The sequence below is a fragment of the Microtus ochrogaster genome, chromosome 15 (assembly GCF_000317375.1).
Source record: "Microtus ochrogaster isolate Prairie Vole_2 chromosome 15, MicOch1.0, whole genome shotgun sequence".
NCBI classification, from domain to species: domain Eukaryota; kingdom Metazoa; phylum Chordata; class Mammalia; order Rodentia; family Cricetidae; genus Microtus; species Microtus ochrogaster.
This window is the reverse complement of record NC_022017.1, coordinates 15,467,956-15,481,086: the sequence shown is the minus strand read 5'-3', so window position 1 is coordinate 15,481,086 and position 13,131 is coordinate 15,467,956. Positions and strand designations below refer to the sequence as shown.

General features: G+C 52.4%; 1 protein-coding gene across 1 annotated transcript in view; it reads right to left on the bottom strand.

The window, feature by feature from the left end:
- Positions 1–8,659: 8,659 nt before the first annotated feature.
- The window catches only part of Il2rb (interleukin 2 receptor subunit beta), a 9,986-nt gene continuing 5,514 nt past the window's right edge, over positions 8,660–13,131 (bottom strand). Inside the window, exons 5-9 of the mRNA XM_005354240.1 lie at positions 12,655–12,803; positions 12,048–12,213; positions 11,491–11,605; positions 10,496–10,580; positions 8,660–9,370 (exon numbers count right to left, since the gene is read on the bottom strand). Of these exons, the coding sequence (XP_005354297.1) occupies positions 8,660–9,370; positions 10,496–10,580; positions 11,491–11,605; positions 12,048–12,213; positions 12,655–12,803 (1,226 nt within the window). The remainder of the gene's footprint in view (positions 9,371–10,495; positions 10,581–11,490; positions 11,606–12,047; positions 12,214–12,654; positions 12,804–13,131) is intronic.

Sequence of the window (13,131 nt, the reverse complement as noted above, 5' to 3'; positions counted from 1 at the left end):
TCCTATGGCCAATGTGAAGTAGGATGTCTCCTCCAAAGGCCCATAGGCAGTTGGGTTCCCCCTCCACATACAATAGAGGCTCCTCTCCCAGTTCTGAATGTGTCAGGGGATGCACCCCTCCCGGGGCCACACATGGCAGAGCACATATGTAGCAGGTTGTAATTACTGTCCATAAAAGGGATGATGAGCCGGGCGGTGGTGGCACATACCTTTAATCCCAGCACTCTGGAGGCAGAGGCAGGCGGATCTCTGTGAGTTCGAGGCCAGCCTAGTCTACAAGAGCTAGTTTCAGGACAGGCTCCAAAGAAACCCTGTCTCAAAAAACCAAAAAAAAAAAAGGGATGATGATCTGAGATAAGCTTGAGATAAGCTTTATTTTTTTTTTCAATCAGGAGCCTTCCTGCAATGGGATGATGTAAGCTGGGACAGTCCCTCAAGGACATCGCAGGAAGTGGGAGAGTTGGTCTCGTTGGGGCCCCCATTTCCCTAGGGTACTGCGGAGGAGGGAGAACACTGAATTACTGTTAAGACGTTGTTGATAAGATTCCATGGTAAGCATCCTTTGTAAGGCTTTGTTTCCTGTAAGCTAAGATTTGGGGTACAAGGTCATTTAATTCCAAGACTGACAGATGTTGGCTGCTTCTCTGAGGCCCTGGCCATCTTGAGCAAAGGACTACCAGGTAAGCAGCCAGCTGGGCTGGTCTCATGCCAGCAAGGTAAACACTCCCGGACACCTTGAGGAAGCTACCTGGCAGTCACAGCTGTGTGCTAACGAAGGGTAACGCCAGCCGCAGAAGGCACTGTTTCAGCTATGGCTGGGCAGAACAGTTTGTGCAGGACTTGGTGAACTCCAGATGACCCTGCAGCCATTTCACCCAGGCCAGAGGGCTAACATTTTGGTGCAGCAGAGAGCCTGTGTTCAGTACCAAGAAAGTCCTTTGTTCCTTCTGTGTGGCCTCTGGTTTTGTAACAGTTAATTCAATAAGAAACTTCTTTGGAAGTCTATTTTTGAGCCTTATCAGTTAATAGAATCAGCTGGGAACATGAAGAGGACACCGGGACAGCAGCCACAAAGGCAGTAGCTGAGGGACAGCCGAGCAAGCAACAGCCATGGCAAGAACAGCCAGAGGAGAGCTGAGGCGTTCTCTAGAAGGGTTGGGGCAGGAATGACAGGGAACAAGGGTGGCGGAGTCCATGAGGAATGTCAAGAGCTGAAGATGAGAAACTGCAAGTCCTGATCGTTGGGCAAGGTCAAAGGAGCTGCCCAGGATATAGAAAAACATCCGACTGCAGGCCAGTTGTCATGGCTGAGAAGCTTTGCACTCTGGGCTATAACGTCATTACGACATGGTGGAGGGTCCCGGCGCCAGAGGCCTGTAAAAGACCAGTAACAGAAAGTGGGGCCACCTGCTGCTTTCTGTTGCCATTCAGTGCTGCTGAAAGCTAAGGGTTCAATAGCTTCCAAGTGCCAGGGCAGTTAAAGCCCAGAGTAATAAGCCTCAAACCTGAGTGTCGAGTTCCCAAAGCCTAGAGCCATAGGTCCCTCGCACTCAAGGCCCGCAACTGTAAGTCTCTAGGTTCCTCAGTCTAGTATGCAAGTCTTGAGCACTCCAGGGCCCAGAACAGCCAATACCATGAATGTCTTACCTACCCATGATTCCTCTCTGGGTAGAGCAAAGGGAGCACACCCAGATGACAGGTGACATTTTCACTTACATGTGCCTACATTTCCTAGTAGGATCTCACTCACAGTTTCCGCATAGGTACACTCTGTTGGCAGACATATCCATACTTTGGGTTGTTAGACACCCCATACTCTGAAGTGGGCAGGGAGAAGACTCTCGAATGAGCTGAGCCTTTCTAGAACCCTCTGTGGTGAAGGTAGGAGAGGGATCCAGGGCCCTGGCCAGACACTAGCTGGGAAGATGGAGCTGAGACATAGGGCTGTGAAGAACGGCTTAGAATAACAGTAACAAGTTCCGACTCCGTCCTAAAGGCCAGAAGTCTCCCCTAGGGCCACTGCAGGCCCAGGGTGGGGGCGTATCCCTACTGTCTCTTCCTGGTTCTGGTGGCTGCAGAACTTGGTACACAGACCTCAGGCAGGGAGTTCAGAATGTCCAAGGGATCAGGGTTCAAAAGTCAACATTTCTTTTTGTTGATCTTTAAAAGCTGCAGCCAAGGCCTGGGCGGTGGTGGCACATGCCCCTTTAATCTCAACACTCAGGAGGCCCAGGCAGGCGGATCTACACAGCCTGGTCTACACAGTGAGTTCTCGAATGGTCAGGACTACACAGAGAAACCATGTCAATAAATAAATAAATAAATAAATAAATAAATAAATAAATAAATAAATAAATAAATAATAAATTCTGCAGCCAGAGCCATACTAAAGACCATTCAGCCCAGGCTTTGGTCCTTCCTCTTGGTAGTCTGGTCAAGGTCATCAACACTCATAATCTCCAAGGAGGCCCCACCTTCTATTAGCCACGTGCCCTCTTCTGTTCCTGCAATTGTTTTTTTTTTTTTTCCGTAGAAGCGGCACAATAACCCGAAGCCGGTTGGTGATGGGAAGACCTCGGAACAGTGCCAGCACGTTCTAAGTGGCTGTTACACCTCACTGTCATCATGCTGAGCCCTAGTGTTATTGTCTCCTCTCCCCGGTCTCCATCAGCATCCACATGTGAGGTCCCAGCTGCGCAAGCATCACTATCACAGTGAGGGAATTTTCTCTCCAGTCAGCTGACTCTGCTCCTGGAGACTTGCTCTGTCCCATGCCGGGGCAGATGTCAGGAGCCATCAGGCAGGGACGCTCACCCAATCACTGGAGTCCACCACCACCAACGTTGTCTCCTGGCAGCCCAGCTCCTTTGAATCTCACCACTTAAAGGTCAGACTCTCACGGCAGGAGCTCAGTAACCCCACTGATAAATAACTGTGTGGCAAGTTGGTCTCAGGTGGGCCCCCAAACACAGCCATTGTCTCTAATTCCCATGGACACGGAATGTTGAGCAGGGAGCAATATGGGAGGATGGTTTTAGAAAATAGTGAGGGGGCTGATGAAGGCGGGGCCTCCATCTCCTTCTCAGGCAGTAGACCAGCCTTCCGGGCCACCAGAAATATAGAAGATAAACAGAATCTCCTGTTTGCCTCCCTCACTCCACACCATAGACAAGAACACTGAGAGTCTAAGAGGCCTGGTGGGACAGTCCTGACAGGGACACAATGGCCCTGAGTAAGGCTGGTGGCAGCTAAGATGACAGACCTGGGGGAGGAAGAGATGGCCTCTGCTTCAGTGTTCGTTATACCTCCTAGGAATAACTCCATGGTCAGGACACTTGGGGCAGACATACAAAGGAGTAAGAGCCTAGGAAGGGCCACCAGAGCCCCTGTGGGCTGCAAGGCAGACAAGAGCCCCAGCAGCAAGCAGTGAGTTGGGGACTTCCACACTCACCATCCCCAGAATACCTTGTCACAGTTCTATCTTCAAAGTACATCACATGCTTTATACTCCTGACAGCTCTGGGGTCGCCAGGATAAGGAAACAGAAGCACAGAGAAGCTTTGGTACCCATCCAAGGTCACAGCCGGCAGGTGGCAGAGCCAGAACATTGCACAGGCTATGCAGCTCCAGAAGGCTGGGACCATTCTTTCTCCAGCCATCGAGGGCTGCAGTAGTAGGTGGCAGCGGTCTTCCTTTTCTTTGTCATTCTGCATCCGTCTTGCACATCACCAGCCTTCAAACAAGAGTGTTGAATGCACAGATGGACAGCTTTGTTATTTCTGTCCATCAGGTGCTTCCAAGTCTCACTGAGCTTGAATTGAACGCCCTTGAAGGCAACCCCCCCCCAACATCCTCCCTCCTGCTTGAGCAGTCTGCTTCCTTGATGAGATCTTGAGTCAGGTGTGGGGTCAGTCTCGTGAGTGTTAACAATTTGTCTGCACCCTCCATGGTCACTCCTTCCTCATGAGGCTGAGGCCTCTGCAGACACTCCAGCCCCAGGCACAACACCTATTGTGCACCTACAACTGCTTGCCTATGTGCATGCCCACATGAGGCCAGCACCTATTGCATACATATTGCATGAGGCCAGGTACGCAGAGGGGTGGAGAAGCTGGCCTCCCCACCAGCTGCTCTCTCTCCTCAGCACCCTGGTTTCCTGGAACCAAGGGTGCCTCCTGGCACCCTGCGCCCCAGGTCTCATGCAGGCCCACTTCCTGCTTTGCTTTCTCAAGGTCCCCAGTGGGTGTGTCACGTCCCTGGGGTCGGAAAATGTCAGCAGAGGGGCTGTCCCAGGGCTGACATGGGGTCAGGCTCAGAGCCTCGAGTGAACTTACGTTTCATCCACACCCTCCCGTCTCACAAAACTCACTGTGGCAGGGCGTGTGGCAGCATCCCGTTGGGTCGCAGACACCATCACTCTTACCTCAGATTCTTGCCAGATGTCCTGAGATACTGGTTGGTACCTGCTTTAAAGAGCGTCGACCGTCTGGGCCGATGGCAGTGTCACAGATGACCCCGGTTCATACCCTTTCTCTGCAGTGTTCTAGCTGTGTGACCCAAAGGGAGTCATCGGATCACTCTGAGTTCAGACCTCATCTGTAAAAAGGGATGAAAACAACAACATCAGCACCATAGGGCACAGAAGTGAGGCTGGAGCACATCAACAACACAATGCTTAGAGCAGAGTCTCCAGACGAATCGCCTCAACTCAAGAGGAGGAGCTCAGAGGGCCTCCCAGAAACGGGAATTCTCAATGGGGTTCTGAGGGATCCGTAGGAGTCTGTGAGTGGGTTGCTTGAGTATAGGGCTGCTTCAGCCTCAGAGATCAGCACGTGACAATGGAAATCAGTTATGTTCCTGTTTGTCTCGGTTTCCTCATCTGCAAAATGGGAAACAAGGCCCACCTCTCAAAGCCATGAGAGGCAAAATGTTTCTTTGGTGGGAGCAGAAAGAACGGACTGGTTTGCATTTATTTATTTATTTATTCAATCAAATTTATTTATTCATTCAAATTTATTTATTCAAATTTATTTGTTTATTTTGGAACAGGGTCTTGTCCTGTAGTTCAGACTGACCTGGAACTCACCATATGAACCAGGCTACCTTCAAACCTGAGAGCCCCCTGCCTCAGAACCCCTGTGCTAGGGTTCAGGATTGAGCCACAGTACCTGCCTCTAACCAGCTTTGGTGTTTTAGTTTTGCTTTCGCTTTCCTGGGGTTTCCTCTGCTGAGCATCACAATGAGGAAGGCAGGGCGGGATTTTTGTCTTTGACTTGAACAAACTATTCCTACCATAATTCACCTGAAAACTTGGGCTCTGGAAGTTGCTTAGATCAGAGATGCGACCTGGGGAATGAAGGTCCAGACCAGGCTAACAAGAACACAGGAGAGGCCTGGAGCTCCTCCCCTCCTCCCCTTCCCTGAGCCCCTAGGTGCTCCCAGCTGCTTCCTGCTCCCCACTCTGCACCCGAGGCTCTCCAGAGCCTGGGTGGGGGTACCTGCTCTCCAGCTGGTGCCTTTCCCCTGAAATCTGACCCTGGGAATCCTGACACCCCCTTCCCATCACTACCCTGCCAGCCGCTCCCTCCTGGCCCCTCTCCCAAGATCTCCCTAGGGCATGCAGTGGCGCTGGCTCATGGTTCCATCTCCACCTGGCATATGGTGGCTCCTTTCTCTACCCAGAGCCAGCACAGGTTCCTCACCAGATACAGGAACAGCTGGGCTTCTGGGCCCCTTGCGCCTTCAGCGCCTCTCAGCTTTCAGGGCTGCATCACTTCAGCATCTGTTCTCCCTGCCTGGAGAGTCAGCCAGGGAAAGCGAAGAGCTCACTCCGTAAAAGGAAACAGGCAGTGGAACCCAGACATGTCACTAGGTGCCTGCTCTCATCATTTGGGCCAGCCCCAGAAACAGACCTGCAGAATCTAAAAGCTGCATGCAGCCTCTGGTGGAAGGAAAGCTGTGATTAAGTATTAATGTCTACCATGCACAGGTGTAATTGGTTAGCAGTGTCTGCCCCGTATAGATGCGATTGAATAGAAATATGTGCCATGTATAGGTGCAATTGACTAGCAGTGTCTGCCATGCATAAGTATAATCAATATAGGTGCAATTGATTAGCAATGTCTGTCATGCGTAAGTATAATCAATTAGCAATGTCTGCCACGTGTGCAGCTTCATGGATGCTAGAGATTGCCAACTATTGTTTGTCAAGACATTGCAAAAGTCCTAACACTTGAAAAGTGATTATTAAGATAGCCAGACACACACACACACAGACACACAGAGAGAGACAGAGACAGAGGCAGATAGATAAATGGATGATAGATCTATCCATGATCCGTTGGAACACTTGCCCAAGGCTGGATATGAGAAGCTGGTGCATATTTGTGCACAGAGACCTGATTCCTATCAGTGACAAAGATGTTCTCAACAGCCACACTTTGCTCACAGAGTTTTCCCTATGTCTCCAGCAGCATCCGGGTTGAGATGACAGACTTCCATCAGCAATGAAATAAATACCATCCCTTTCCTCTTTCTCTTGCAGCTCCAGGGATGGAACCAGCAAGGCGGTTCTCTGCCACTAGGCTCCACACCCAGATCAGATCCACACATTACGCAGTTTTATGGTACCTGCTTTTTACAATCGCCTTTTATTTATAAGAAGATTTTTCCAGCCATAGACGTGATATGATAAAAAAAATCTTTAAATAAATGTGATAAAGCAAACAAACAAAATGAATGTGTTTTAAAACGTCTCAGGAATTCATTGCAAAGATGCCACACACAGATCATTAAAAGAGGAAGAACCAAATCCTCCCCAGACCTTTTCAGACAGTGGAAATAAGTTCTATTTCTGTGTGGGAGCTAAAGCAAGAGAATTCCAAAGGTTTACGTTTGCTCGGGATACACAGTCATTGGTGTGGGCACAGGTGCAGGTCTGATTCATTGTTGAGACAGGAGGATGGTCACACACAGCATCCTGTGGCAGGAGGTGATGTGTGGAGTCTCACACAGAAGAAGCAGGACGCCTGACCCCTGGCAGGCCGGAAAAATCTTGCATGAGAACTAAACACCTTCTGCATTGGCTCATCTCTTCTTGCTAAGCTTAGGGGCCTTGTATTAGGGGCCAGGACATCCAATAGAGAGATAATCTGATTGGTTAGATCAGGCCCAGCCTCTGTGACAGACCTTCTGTGCCCAGGCTGCCCATCAACCTGTGGTCTGGCCAGCCAGCCAATGCTTAGTGAGCAGGAACCATGAGGCAGGCACTGTGGGTAGGGCATCCACTAGCTAGGAATGAGTTTCTGCTTCTGTCAGCAGGTGGGATCTGATCACCATGGTGCCATCAACCCTGGGACAGTGACAGACACTGAGGCTCCGTGCTGGAGGAGCTGCCTGTAGAGAACAATGCTCTCCTCTGAGGGTGAGATGGTACATCCAGGCATGTCATCCTTGCCTGGACCGCTGGAATCTGGGGCTCACAGTCCAGTAGGCTCCCTCGCAAACTGGTGAGGTGGGCATGGAAAGATCCAGAAGCCATTGCTGTGTTGGTAATTGTGTCCATGTTGAGCCTATCATTGGGAAGTCAGGCAATAGCTCCGAAGAAGGAAGATGGGTCAGGAGCTGTCCGCATGGTCTCCTTCTAGTATGAACTGGGGAAATTTGAACGCGTTCACGAAGCAGCACCGCCCTTAGAAGCACAGACTTACAGGTAAAGATGAGGGATGTTTGCCACCTGAGTGAGGCACAACAAATAATCCCTGAATAGGTGTGAGTCAAAGGGGGACTCCAGGAGACCCCATGGGATCCTCGTGAGGTTTCCACAAAAGACCATGCTGACACACAATACATATTGTGTAAGCTTTTTGCAGGGAGGGAGATACGTGAGCAAACATGTGCTTCTCCCAGAGATGGTGTGGAAGGCACAAATCCACGCAAGGCCAGCTTGGTGAGCCACTGAGTCTTCTAGGCTTTCTTACAGGAGGATAGGTGATTCCAAAACAGCTGTATCACAGAAAATCCAGACCCAAAACAGGTGATGATGTTCCCATAGTTACATCAAACCTTCCCCCTTGTAGATGCCAGCATCTTCCCAAAAACCACAGGCACCAGGGGCAGAATTACCCATAGCTGGGAATGGGGGTGCAGGAGAGTGGCTGTGATCTCCGGTGACAGTCTGATGGCCCTTCCCACCCCCTCCTTCTGTGAGGGAATGTCAACAGTCAACAGGCTGTGTCCGGTCTTATCAGGAGCTCTTAGTTTGGGTGGACACAGCTGCTTTGACTAAGACAGTGACAACCACACTACACTCTGAGGACAGCTGTCCCACAGCAGTGCTGAAAGGGACAAAGCCACAGCAAGCTCAAGGATAGGAGAAGAACATGGGCACATTTGTATTGGGGGGTAGCAGGTCCTGGCTGCCCTGTAAGCAGGAAGGAGTAAGGCATGTCCAGGAAACTAGTGACCTCATGACTATACAGGGAGGCGGAGCTGACTAGCCCTCCCCACCTCAGATCCTGGCTGGACCATAGAGCAGCAAGTAGAGCTCAGACGTGGATGACTAAGTGTTGGGGTGTGGATGACCAGGGACAGTTCTCAACTGGTCCCTCCTAAGCCTGACCTGACCTAGGCAGCTGGATCCCAAATCCTGGTCAGCTGGCTATACCAAGTAGGCTGGATCTTGGGCCTGTAGTTCTTGAAGAGACAGATAGGCATCAGTGTTCAGAGGCAAGACAGAGGCCAGGGCCCTGTCCTGACCTTGCCCACAGGGGCTACCTTCGGGGACACCGGCCTGCTCCCCTGAGCTATGAGCAGACAGCCTCTCCCCGTCACCTCCCTGCGCCACCAGCTCCAGAGGGCACTGCAAACCCATCAGGTCAGGGGATGGTAGCGGGGCACATCCCTCCTGCACGGAGAGGGGAGGCTTTTCTTCAAGAGCTGCTGCTCCCCCAAAGGCAGTGTTGGGGGAGCTCCGGCTGGGGGAGAAGAGCAACAGGTCATCCCTGGGTGGGAAGTCACAATAGTCATCCTCGTCCCCAGACAGAGGAAGCACAGATGGGAGGGGAGATCCCTGGGGCAGCCCTGGTCCATCGTCCTCCATGTCCTCTTCCACGCAGGGGTCATAGGTGAAGTACACCTGGCAGGATTCAATCTCCAAGGCATTGGGCAGATGGAAGAAGAAGTAGCCTTGGTTGGTGAAGCAGCTGGCCTGCGAGTGGCCGCTGGGCGAGGGTGAGGAGGCTGTGTCCTGCTGTAGCAGGAACAGCTGCATGGCTTTGCTGTCTCCGTCCAGCACCTCCAGTGGAGAGATCTCAGGTGCAGGGCCACTGGGGCTGAAGGAGGATGAGGGGAAGGGCGAGGAGAGCCATTTCTGCCAGAGAAAGGGAGGAGAGTGAGTGGGTTTCTCTACTTCCTACTCCACCACTGAACTCAACTCTTCCTTCTCCTTCCCTTCCTCCTGCTTTCCATCCTCCAGAGGCATCCAGCCTCCACCCCACCTCTGACCTAGAAGCTTCCTGGAGTCTTGCTATCTTGATGGACTTTCTGGACTTATCAGTCTAGGCCACATGCTAGATGAACACAGCCATAGTACTAAGTATGCATGTACGTGCACGTACTCACACATGCACACACATACCTGTACTCACGCATGTGCATGCACGCACACGCGCGCTCGCGCACACACACACACACACACATACACACACCAAGAGTACGATAAAAAGACATCCTTAGTTCTGGGAGTCTTTCAGAGATTCTAGAAGGACCCTGCTCAGCCCTAATGAGGCACACAAGACCAGGCCAGCAGGACTAGAGCCCAGCCTAGACCTCCCTCCCATTATCCTCAAGCCCCTTTGCCCCCCACAAGCTTCCCAATCATGGGAACAGCAGTCAAGCTGGAGGGGAGAACAGTAGATTCCCCTCACCTTGTATCCACCCCTTGCTTCTCAAAGCTTCTAGCCTGAAGCAGATACACTAGGAGTGAGGTTGCTACTGTAGGGGCCACACTTTTTTTTGTGATTCCAGGTGACCCGAGGACTTGTGTCACTGTGATGTCACTGGACCTGCCAGGGATCGCTTTGCCCACAGGGACAGAAGTCAAGGAGAGCCCCTGCAGCTCTCCAGCACCCACACTGTGCCTGGCAACATCCACCGGGCTGTACACTCATTAAGCTTGGTTTTTTTCCCCAGTTGTACAAGTGAGGAAACTTAGACACTGGGAGGATCTATAACTTACACAACCGTACACAGCCAGGCATGACAGAGCCAGAGTTCAAGTCAAGGCTAAGTCAAGTCATGGCTTAGAAGGCACCCATGCCAGAGCAGGGGCAGAGCTGTGCCCATGAAAGAGACTGCTCACTTCAGCACCCTGTGTCCTCCTGCTGAGGGCAAAGCCATTGTCACCTGGCCATTGTCACCTGATCACATCTCTGCCCTGCAGCCTATCCTTAGGCTGCCTATCAACAGCCTCCACCCCTGCACCCCAGGCTCCTACCTGAAGGTCTCCTCCGTGCTGGGAGCTCAGCTGGGAGAAGAACTCAGAGGGGTCTGGGACATGGCACTTGAGAACAGTCTTCAGCCTGGCCAGGAAAGAGAAGGAGGGGTGAAGGGCAAGGCCAGGGAAGAGGAGGGAAGGGGGAAGGGTGAGGACAAGGAGGGGGTGGCATGGTGTCCTACCACCAGCTCCCCAGCCCTGAGAGTAGGGGACGGGCCCCTCCCGCATCCAGTCATTTATTCAACAGTGTTGATGGGAGAGCACTGCACAGGGTACTGGGGACACAAGCGTGGGCAGCAGAGAAGGCCTCTCTACTCCCTAGGAGCTGGCACACTGGCAAGACAGACCTGAACTAAATGTGTAACAGGGTGGCTCACTCTGTGGACCCAGAACTGAGTACTAGCCAAAAGCTGGCCCTTGAGTGGGAGAAATCACACAGGCAAGAGTGAGGTCTTCTAGTGAGCACTCCCATGGATGGTGGTGCCCGCCACACATTGTATAACATCAGCTGGCCTTAGGGAGACAGTGAGTGGAAGCTGAACTCTCCCTCACGTTCTGCTTGCTAAGATGCCCAGAACACGAGCGTATCTAACTGGAGCAAGGGGAGCCACTTTTTGATTGGCACAGTTTCTAGTGGAGGCCTTCAGCAATCCAGATAGATTATTGGTTAGGCGGGGGAGTCTCTAAGGACAGTTAGGCAAGAGTGTGGCATGGTTGGAATGCATAGCAGGGGACCAAGAGCAATGGGAAAGATGCTCAGAGGCCCCTGTGACTTTAGGGAGGGCCAAGGGGTTCTCCCTGCTGCTCTACCTCCCCTTCCCCTACCAGCTTCCACCCTTAGGGATGGGGCGCAGGGACAAGTTAGCTATTAGGGAAGTGGACAGAGAGGCCAGGTGTGAGGAAGCAGGATTCAGCCCAGCCCAGCCTGGAGAGATGTGTGGCACAGAGACACAGAGACGAGCTGGGAAGGGAATACTGGCCAGGAACTTCCTTACCATGGGCCCAGGTACTGGCACTTGAACAAAACGTAGACACAGACCATGAAGCCAAAAAGACAACCAAGGCCCAGGAGAAGTTGTCTGGGCCACATTAGGGGTAGATTCCAGGGATCTGTCCAGGGTGTAAGAAGTGGGAGGTGAGAGGTGGCCCCTAGGGGGTTACCTGAATCCCAGATCCACCCCTCCCCCATGTTGCACCCTGAACAGTATCTAGCCAGGTTTGCTTTTAACGAGGACTTGGTCCTCAGTCCTGCTTAAGTCCACCTGTCCAGAAAGGCAGACTGTACTTAAAAGCCATGGCCTGGTGGCATTCCCAGAAGAGCCCACTGCCTGACTCTCACCTCAGCCACTGAGGCTACTGTTGAGAGAAGCACACCTAGAGCTTCTGTATCTCTTGAATGCAGCAAGTGACATGTTGAAGGATGGGCCCTCATGGGTCCCTCACTAGCGTGTAGCCCTGTCTCTGGTGAGTCTATGGGAGGTGCAGCCCCCACCTCTACAGCTCCCAGGGCACTCTGGCCCCTGCCCAGCTCCCTCCATGCTCCCCACTGTACCTGCTGGCCTTGTCCGGAAAGCCAGGGGCTGGCTCCAGGGGCTCCAGGACGCCTGGGCACCTCGATTGGCCCTAACCCGCACCTGGAGCTCATATGAGGTGCCAGGGGTAAGTGTCTCCAAGCAGATCCACTGTTGTCGTTGCTTGAGGCTTAGCAGGGGTGCATCCTAAGCAGAGATGGGTACCCCCAGTCAGCAAGGTCTCCACTGGTCTCATCTCCCACAACCAGGTCAAGAGGCTAAGCAAGCAACCCTGGCCCTCCCAAAAGCTCCCTGTTCCCCCAGCTGCTTTGACCCTGAATCCCGGGGTCCCCAGGTAAGTATGGGAGTGAGTGTACGGGTGATGAGTCTCAGTCCACTGTCCTTTGGCCCCCTGAAGCCAGGGAATGTGCTGGATTTGGGAAGTGGAAAACAGCTGCGGAGCCTCACAGGTTGCCTTGCCCTGGGGTCTACACAGATGTGGACCCAGAGGCATCCTCAGGCTCTAAGAGTATGGGAGAGCAGGCAGTGCCGAGCAATATAGGAGGAACAGGGTGAAAGAGCCACACTCCAGCCTGTAGAAATGGACAAGGGCATGCACCAGAGGCAGGGGATTGGCTATGTCCTCACCTTCCAGCTGTGGTCCAGGGAACGTTTGCGGGCCTCAAATTCCAAATCACTATAAAGGTAGTGAGAGACCTGGGAGACCTCCCAGCTTATGTTGCATCTCTGAGTTTCAATGTGCAGGACTTGGAGTGAATGAGGGGCCCGCAGGCGAACTGCAGACAGAGAGGAGGGAACAGTTATCATGGACCAATCAGTAAGATGCCAAGAACATTAGCCCAGTTTGCACCACACAACATCCCCAGCACTGACTCTTCCTCAGCAACTGCCCTGACTCTTCCTCTGCACCTGTTCCACCTCCTCTGCACCTGCTTTTCCTCTTCTGCACCTGCTTCTCATCCACCTCTGCACCTGCTCTTCCTCTGCACCTGCTCTTCCTCTGCACCCTCTCTTCCTCTGCACCTGCTCTTCCTCTGCACTTTCTCTTCCTTTACACCTGTTTCTCATCCACCTCTGCACCTGCTCTTCCCTACACCTGCTCTT